Consider the following 9,528-nt stretch of genomic DNA (forward strand, 5'->3'; position numbering starts at 1 on the left):
GTACCCCAGCTCTAAGAATTGAGGACCAAGGCAAGGAAGTCACTGGGAAAACATGACTTTGTGAGAACTGGTATCATTTGTCCAAGTATACAGGGATAAGTGTTCAGGTAACTGCCTGCAATTTGGACAACCTGGTGACTGCTAACTCTATTTTGTGCACATCTACTGAATACACAGGCAACACAACCACATGGTGCATGACCCAAAACACACAAGCAACAGTTTCAAAACCAGCATCAAGAGGAAGCATAAACAGCAGGAAAGATTGCATTTCATCATTAACAAATGGACCTTGATCAGTTTCACAGTATCACTGTGCTAAATCAGCTTTATCTCAAACTTGAATTCATCATTTGTGTAACAGACAGTAAGCATCAAAATGTAATTAGCATGTTTATTCAAACACAAGTTACATGAGACCCTTCAAGAAATACATCACAAATAGGCCTCCACATATCAGATTTCTTCACTTAGCTTGTCTACAAGACATACTTTGTCAAAACAGCACGATCAGTCTAATTAAACAGTTATGGCAGAGAATTGCGTGTGATGCAAAAACAGTTTAAGAGCAAAGACCATACGGAGAACATAGTACTGGATTACAGCCCAGCATGGATCATTCAGAAAGCAACAGGAGGAAGTTTTCTCCAACAGAACACAAGTATACAGCATCACTAGTATACATTTTGCATTAACACCCATAATTATTAAAAAATAGAAAAACATTAGCTTCAAATATTACTTGACTAGCCACTATACCTATAAGGTAAAACCATAAATGGACTAACTCTGTTTAGGAGGTGAAAAACAGTAGATCTCTAGAATTAACTAGAGCCCAGTTAAGCAAACTACTTATGCATGTGCTTAAGTCCTACTGACACTAGTGGGGCTTACACATATTGAATTATTATAATTAACATGGAGAGATTTCAGCATGCATCAATAGTTAAAGTCCATGCTAAATATTTTCACTGAATCAGGATCACATTCCTTAAAGTACAACAAAGTTATATACACTATAAAAGTCATTATCTCTTCTCACTCAATCTATTGTCCCACCAAAAGAAAAAACTTTACTGGGTACGAGAGAAACTGCTACAAGTCCTCTGAGGAAGCATGTCTTTTAATGTTTTATTAAAAATTCCAAAAGCATGCACAAATCAGTGCTCAGGACAGTCTATCTTAACTGTCCTTTCAGTTTTCAGTCTTTCAAAACAACAGATTTTACTCTATTTGCACCAGTTTAGTATTAAAACTGTATATGCAATTTGAAAGTTCAATATCAAGGAACTTGTTCCTTCAGTTCATTCCCCAAGCCATCAATAGATTCTTAGAACTATAGAGCTGTACAATAATGCCAGTGACTATATACAATCCTGCACAAGATACTGGAAAAAAGCTAAAAAGTTACATAAATAAATTTTCAACTTCAAAAATATGATTTCTCTTGCACTTAATATTTAAGTGTTATTAAAAACACAACAAAAAAACTCTGCAATGTTAACATGTATCATCCCTCTCTAAATAAAAATATTCCCTGTAGAATTGTCCTTGTTTAGAAGTTATCTGTATGGCTGTTTAAATAAACTCAATCTTGCCATTCCTATGAAATCCAGGTATCCGGGCAAATCTTCCACATATTTGGGAATGAAACACTCCTGTTTGCTCAGAGGAATTTGATTGTTGAGTTTTGTTAGGTTTTGGTTTTTTTTTATTTTTTTAACTCTTATATAACCCACTATATAATAGTGAACAAAATACTTTTGTTTCACAGAAACAACTAACATTTGCCCACACTGGGCAAATGGTCTATTTACAGATACATTAGGACTGCCTGACTGACAGTGAGTGTGAGTTGCTAAACTCCAAGAAACATGGAGCTTAAAATGGCGACACTCTCTGCTGAATCGCCTTGCCTTTTAGGATACGTCTTATCTGGAAGAGACAAAAAACCAAAACATTAGTGTTCATCATCCTAAAGTGAGTCATAATCTGAAGAAAAAAAAAAAGAAACCACAAAAACCAAAACACACCCACAGCCTGGACCCAGTTCTGAATTCCTCATTTATCTAAGCCTAGGTTCTGAGTACAGTTACACCAGAACTGATCAAACTTTACAGTATTTGAACCATTGAAGGGCAACAGAATTACTCATTTGCTTAAGTTATTAGCTACTTGGGTCAAAAATCATTTGTCATCACATATTTGTATAGTTCCTAGGAAAAAGGGATTTTCTTCACCTGTTACTCAGTCCTAAGAACTGCCATTAATAGCTATGACAAGGGCAATAAAAGCATGATCTTGGGCCACACTGAGACAAACAAAAGAAGGGATATTACCTCCAATATGTTGCAGGGTTACAAAGAACAAACCTACCTGGCTAAGAAAAACCTTTTGAGATGGAAAAAGTAAAAGCTACAAGTGAAATCTAATTTTAGGTCTTGGTATATTCTGCCTGATCCTGACATTAGAACCAGAGATCCCTGAATTAAACTGCATTTGCTCAATCCTTTCCTTAAAAGTTGCAACTCAAAATCCAAAGGAAACTTGGGTAGAGGAATAAGGCTTTCGCGTAGATTTGGACAGATGGAAGTAAAGGAGAGGGCTGGTTTTGGTGGGTTCTTTTTGTTTGGTTGGTTTGCTTTTGTTTGTCTGTTTTTGGGGGGGCGAGAAAGGGCCTGTTTGTTTACCTGTTCTCCTACAAGGCCATCAGGAACCAGATGAACTGGCTGCTCATTCTCCAAGTTTCTGGCACTTGGATCAGCTCCCTTTCGCATTAGCAGGCGCACAGCATCCAGCTGGCTCACCCGATAGTGCAGGCTGGCCGCTACATGCAGTGCTGTGTTGCCATTGTAAGCCTGGAGAAGACATAAGTAACTCCATGAAGAAAAGGCAGGGGCACAAGGTTCAGGACACACTTGTGCGCATCCCGTATCGTATCTGCATTCTGGAAAAATCATCATACCTTTGCATTAATAAAAGAGAGACAGTTGGGCAGCTCCAAAAAGAGACGAATGAGCTCCAGGTTCGCTTCTTCTGCTGCCAAATGTAAAGCCGTGCGACCACTTTTGCGATCCTATCAAAAAAGAACTGTTAGTTTTCCCTGCAGGTGTTTCAACCTATCAAGGGTGTAGATGCAGACAAAACAGGAAGCAGGGTAACTGCAGAGTGTTGAGCAAACATATTTGCACTACAATTCATTGAAAGTCAATCTGAGCATATATTTTAATATTCATACGTAATGAACAGTGGACCAGATCTCATTTGGCACTTAACCTTACACAACTGAAATAATAAATGTTATACTAAGTGAAGTAATGATCTGGCCCTGCACAGACCTAAACTGGATGTGGAAGCACTTTTTGACTAAAATTTGCAGTTCAAGAACAAGGTATCATCAGCACCCTATTATTACAGATATCTCAGAGTGCTCCAAATATATTCTTACTTTTAAGACACAACCAGCTGCAGCCAGCATAGCATCATTCTTAATCCAGAAATTAGACTATCACCTCCCTCTTTCTCCATGGTTCATTTGCATTGATAATACCTTGTTCTGAATAAATGCAACATTCTCATTCCACTTGGGTAAATCAAGCTGCAGAGAAGCTTTCAAATTAGTCTTCTTCCTTTGTAATAAAGTTAAGATGTGATGTGGCAGAAAGGGACATGTTCTGCTTCCACCTTCTCTCTGGAACTAGCACTTCACATAGAGCTGCTGTACTTACTTTTGCTTCAACAGATGCTCCCATTTGTATTAAAATCCTGATGGTTTCTACCAGGCTCTTGTTTCTCAGCAGAAGTTCCTGGACCTCAGGGGAGTGAGGTGGCTGACTGTTTTGCAGTTCATGCAGCACAGTATTATGGGCCAGAACAGCACAGTGCAGTGCTGTCAAACCTTAACATAAAAAAATAATACAAACTCAACATACATCATTAATTAACAAATGCAATATACAAGTATTGACAGGTTGCTTGGTTTGAAGGACAGTTAAAGGAACTTCTCTCCCTGTCAAGCCAGGGACAGCTCCATGTTGTTTATGACAGTGATTGTTCTTGAATGGCTCGGGATTTGGGTTGTCCATTGCCAGTGGTTAAGTAGCAACCTACTCTGAGCTCTCAGCCAGCAGACGAATCTGTTTCTGATATACATACATATATATATATATTCATTTATTTTTTAACATATTATACTTTAGAAAGAGCTGTTACATGGAAAGTGGTTCAATTAAAGCAGCTCTCTCGTGTCAGAGATAGTGGCTGCTGTATCCACCAATGTATTGCTGGCACTCACATGTTTTCAACAGCTTATTACCACCTACGCTCTGCACACCAAACACAGTAATCACATGTAAGAGGGAAGAGGCCCCGACAGGCACAGACTAACCATGTTTTTATCTGGCAGATATGCCAATTGTAATGTAATCTCAATTGTAAATGTAAATTTCAACCTGGCAAAGATATACTCAATTTTATTGCTTCTCAACCCAGGATAACATTCACATCAGCAGCCATAAAACATAACATCCAGTAACTCTGTGAATTATAAACTTTTAACGACTCACCATCATAGTTTGTTGCCTCAAGGTCTACATACTGATTGCTTCCCATGGCTCCCTTTTGGATTGCCTACAAAAGTGCAAAGATACACGCATTTAAACCTTATCCAAACCATATACTGCTTTCTCAACTTCTTTACAGTCTTAATGCAATTATTTACTGCAACTTCGTTGCAGTAAGAGATTTATTTTTTTCCTAAGCTAGAGGATTCCACCAAATTACTTAAATGCTGGTGAGAACTTTGACGTGAAATTCAGTTTCACTTTAAGCCATTACTGTAGAGCCCTGAGACATTCACAAGGCTGCACAGAGAAAGTGAGGAGTGGTGTTCTCAGAGTTTCCCCAAGAGGACTAATATGAAATATAAGCATCAACAGTCAGGGCAGAGCTACGCCTTCCTGGTTCTTACCTGAAGGACCTGGGCATGCCCCTTCTCAGCGCAAACATGCAACGGTGTTCTACCCCAGCAGTCTGTGGTGTTGACTTGAGCCCCCAAGCTAACCAAGTCCTGCACAATGAGATGCTGATTGGCAGCCACAGCAACCTGGAAAGCACTCTGCAAACATCGAGAAGAAAATTCAAACTATTAGTCATCTGATCTCTAACAGGAAAGAGCAACTAAAACAAATAAAAAGCCTAGCTACCTGGTATTATTTAAGCAGTGATTATGAATACCAGGAAGCCAGGGCAAATGAAGCAGAGCACATAGTTTTACCAGCTCAAGGTGATCCCAAGAAGTATTACTAGCCCAAGGTTAATATTAGTATGCAGGTTAAATCTTGGGGTTAATATTAAATAAGCCTTTCACCACATCTTCCTCAAGGTCCAGACATGCAGAAGCACTCAGGTACACAAAGCAGGTGCAAAGATTTTCGAGAACCTCACCTGGCCATTGTGCTCTTTAATATCCAGCATGTGCATGGCAGCCATCTTCCTTGCAAGAACATAGGAGAGAGCTCGTCTGCCCTGGGCAACCGCAATGTGAAGGAAGCTGCAGGAAAGAGGGGAAACAGAGTTACACCACCAGACAAAGTGGAGCTCAAGTCATAGCATAGATCCAAATATCTGTGTTGCAGAGTGGTGTTGCTTTGCCAGCTTCAGACCTCCTCTGAGTTACTAAGCCAGGAATACAGACACCTTCTTCCCAGGGAAATTTAAAGCATCTAAATTAGAATCTTTTTCTCCCCATTTACGAGATAAAAGTCTAATGATAAGTACCTGAAATCAGACAAACACCTTAACTACTCAGTGTGCCACAACCTTGTGCATCACAGCCCATCAGCAAGACCATGAGTTTAATTTGATTAGTGAAACCACTGCACTCGTGACACACAAACACTGACAATGAACAGCTTCCATTACAATCCTGTGGCCCACCAAAACCCAAACATTCCCCAACCTTCCACATCAGAACAGCACTCACGTGTCTCCATCCGAGTCTTTTGCAAGGAATTGGTCCTGAGAGATATTAGCCAGTTTGCTTTCCTCCTGCTCCACTTGCCATTGAAAAAATGACTTGCCCAGCTGCGTCGTGCTTCTGGCAACGTTTTGGTCAGGTAGAGAGACATTCAAAGTAGACAAAGAGACACTGCGCTCCAGACTGCCACAGACATTATTGGAAACCAAGCTGAAGTTTGGAGCATGGGGGCTGACATCAGCCTGTTGGTGGGCACTGGTCAGTGGCTGGAGGGGAGCAGAGATGCCCTCTGAGCCTTCAGAGTCATTCAAGAGGGAGGAGAAGCTCTGCGGCGGGCAGTACTGCAGTTCATGGCTCTCAAAGGTATTCTGCTGGTAGCCAGGAGACTGGTCACTGGCAGCAAACGGCCTGTACTCCAAAGAGGCGTCCGAAGGATAGCTCTGTGACAAACTCTGGTTCTGCGACGGAGGGAACTGGTAATGTTGCGGTGCATCAAGCATATGCTGGGAGGTGTGATCTTGGAATGCTTGGTACTTCTGGGGTGAGGAGAAAGCCTGTGTTACTGGGCTCTCCTGGTACTGTTCACTGGGCGAGCTGTGACTGGAGACAGCGTGCAACCAGCTAACCTGCACCGTGTTCAGAGAGATCGGGCTCGACTCGTTCTTGATGTTTATAATGTTCTGAAGCAGATCAGAATTGCTGTCACACTTTGGGTCGCTTTTATGCATCTCTTCCATGTTATCCATAGAAGTTGGTGTCTGTGGTGGTGTCTGTCAGGAAAAAATAAAAATAAAAACAAGCCCCAGAAAGCTAGAGGTACAATTTTGTCTGGTTGTTTCTGATCACACAAAGCAAACTAAAAAATAAAAGCACAGGAAAAAAAAAATTGCAAGTTTACCAGGAGGTGTGGGTGAACATTCGCTTGGCGTTTGAAAGAAGGTCCATCAGAAAGGAGCTCGGGAGCCTTTCTTTTGCCACTGTGACCTAGTATGTTCTTCAACTCTGCTGAAACGAAAAATAAATTTAGAATGGATTTGGAGGTTACTCTTACAAGCAACTTTTAAAATCTTATTGCAATATATTTTTAAAGAGCGAGTTTTTACCTGTGTACTGCTCGTAGTTCACCAGTCCTCCTTGTGCCTTTTGAAAAAAATTGAGATTATTCTATTATTATAATGTTATTTCAAGGGAATAAAAAAAAAAAAAAAAAACACAAACAAGTAGAAAAAAAGCAGAGACTTGCTTCTATAAACATAGGATATACCTTAGAAGAATTATAGTACACAATTGGCTAACCTTAATTTAATTGTTTTTAGTCAATGGAAGGACTTATATGGAACTTAAATGAAAATCGCCCTTTTTCTTAAGGCTTTTTAAGCTATTTGTTATAATACCACAAACCTCAAGAAAATCTAGGGAAAGACCTTTCTGAGGTCAGAGGACTTCTTTTCAAACATAAGTAAGCCAGTCAATGTCATACTTCTTCAATGCAAAAATTTTCCTGTAACACCACTTATCTAGGGCACTTGCAAACACACACTCAGAAAGACTAATCCAGAAAAAAAATCCCCTTTTTTTTGTTTCTGTCTTTTCAGACTGAAGGGGGTCTGTCTTTATACTGTGTGCTCCTTACAGAGCAGCACAATAGTGTGGCAAACAATTCTCTTCAGAGAAGATTCCCCAGTTTTTACAGTAAATGACCTCATTCGAGTTAACAGGGAGTTTCTGTGGTTTCATAACACAAACGTATCTTTAACCAAACACCCTTTAGAAAATAAAGCTTAGTAAGGACATTTTTAAGTGCCTCCTCTCCCACAATAAACCTCACTAATTTCTTCCCAAGGTCTGTTCTCCAATTACGTATTGAAAAGGAAAAACACCAACTCCATCCACATCAGATAAAGCAGCAAGCTCACTTCTAGCATTATCACACACCTTTTTTTTGCCAGCTTCAGTAACCATTGAAAACAATTATGTCAGTGCTGAAAAATGCTGGTTACCTTGCCTTCCTCCGTGGCGGAGCCCGAGGACATCTGTTTGCTGCTCCTGAAGTGCAGCAGGAGCTCCTTCACCGAGTTCTTCACACGGACCCCCTGGAACGGTCCTCTATGCTGCTTTCCACCCGCCATGTGTTGGTCAACTGTTGAGATATGAAAGCAAATGCCGAATTTAAGGCACCGACGCCGTTTTGACTTAAAAAAGAAAAAAAAAAAAAAAGCGGGGACGCTTGTGGAAAACAACCTAAATCCCAGGTTTTGCAGAGAAGAGCCGAGACGATGCTCTCTCCGCAATCTCACAGGCGTGGGGCTCCCCTTCTCACCCGGATACCACCCCCCCTCCCCCAGGCCGCTCCCGCAAGGCTGGAAACGCCCCGGGAGCGGGGCACGCAGCGCCAGCGAAACGTTGCTGCCCGACGCTGAGCTCCCGCTTTTCACCGCTTCGGGGGCTTTTAAGCCCAAAAGGGTGCGCGACCAGCTTCACTCCCGGTAGCGACGGAGTGGGAACCGCGGCTTCGCGTCCCCCCTCCCCGGCCGCCGCTCCCCCGGGCGCAGGGGACGGGGACCGCCGCCGGGGCACGCCGTACCTTGCAGCGCGGGGCGGGCACCGCCCCGGGGATCCCTCCGGCCGCCGCCGCGGCTGCTCACCGAGAGGTCCGAGTCGGAGCCCGGCGAGCCCGGGGCGGAGTGCGCCGGGGAGCAGCTGCCCTCGCTGGAGTGGGGCGAGGCCCCGTAAAAGTAGGCGAGGTTGATGGGGCTGCTGAGTGCGGCGCCGCCGCCGTCACCGCCATCGGACGCCACGTCCCGGCTGCTCTCCACGATCATGGCGGTGCCGCGGGGCAACGGGTGGCGGCGGAGGAGAGTGGCGGGCGGTCGAGCGGCAGCGGGCACCGCCAGGGCTCGGAAAGCGACGCGGCGGAGAGTGGGGGGCGGTGGCGGTGGCGGCGGCGGATATAGCGGCTCCGCCCACCCCCGCGGGGGCCGGGCTGGAGCAGGGTGGGGCCGCGCTTCCCGTAAGGGCGGTGGGAGGTGGCCGCTCCCGGGGCGGGGAGAGGGGCGGGGCGAAGTGGGCGGGGTTTGGTTCCCGCCCCGCCCGGGCCCCAGCCCCCCCGGAAGCGGGGCAAGGGACGGGAGGGGCCGGCGGCAGCGCCGCATTCCCCCAGCCCGGGCATTAGGCAGCGGCCCCGCCGGAATGGGAATGGGGATGGGGATGGAGATGAAGATGAAGATGAAGATGAAGGGGATCGGGATGATGGGGATAGGGTTGAGATGTAGATGGGGATGATTGGGTGGCATGGGGATGGAGATGGAGATGACAAGGATAGGGTTGGGGTGGGATGGCGATGTTGGGATGGGATGGGGATGGGGTTGGGGATGATGAGGGTGACGAGGATTGAGGTGATAGAGATAGGGTTGGGATGGGATGGGATGGGATGGAGATGATGGGGATGATGAGGTGGGATGGGGATGAAGATGGGGATGATGGGGGTAGGGTTGGGGTGGGATGGTGATGTTGCTGGGGTTGATGAGGATGATGGGGATTGGGATGATGGG

The 9,528-nt window shown here is 44.3% G+C and overlaps 1 protein-coding gene across 5 annotated transcripts; it reads right to left on the reverse strand.

Moving 5' to 3' along the window:
• Positions 1-380: 380 nt before the first annotated feature.
• NFKBIZ (NFKB inhibitor zeta) lies at positions 381-8,896 on the reverse strand. 5 transcript variants are annotated; one of them, XM_065829389.2, is made up of 12 exons: positions 8,562-8,896; positions 7,978-8,117; positions 7,081-7,117; positions 6,876-6,979; positions 5,984-6,747; positions 5,446-5,551; positions 4,970-5,116; positions 4,566-4,629; positions 3,729-3,898; positions 2,966-3,076; positions 2,691-2,858; positions 381-1,935 (listed from the first exon to the last, which is right to left on the reverse strand). In XM_065829389.2, exons 1-12 carry the CDS (start codon positions 8,797-8,799, stop codon positions 1,882-1,884), a joined length of 2,103 nt encoding a protein of 700 aa, XP_065685461.2. In that variant the 5' UTR covers positions 8,800-8,896; the 3' UTR covers positions 381-1,881. The 5 variants fall into 5 exon arrangements, with proteins under 5 accessions (XP_065685461.2, XP_065685460.2, XP_065685459.2 ...); XM_065829388.2 differs by having other exon boundaries at positions 6,876-6,982; XM_065829387.2 differs by lacking the exon at positions 381-1,935 and having other exon boundaries at positions 1,943-2,858.
• Positions 8,897-9,528: the final 632 nt, after the last annotated feature.

The sequence above is a fragment of the Patagioenas fasciata genome, chromosome 1, assembly GCF_037038585.1.
Source record: "Patagioenas fasciata isolate bPatFas1 chromosome 1, bPatFas1.hap1, whole genome shotgun sequence".
In the NCBI taxonomy this organism is placed as follows: domain Eukaryota; kingdom Metazoa; phylum Chordata; class Aves; order Columbiformes; family Columbidae; genus Patagioenas; species Patagioenas fasciata.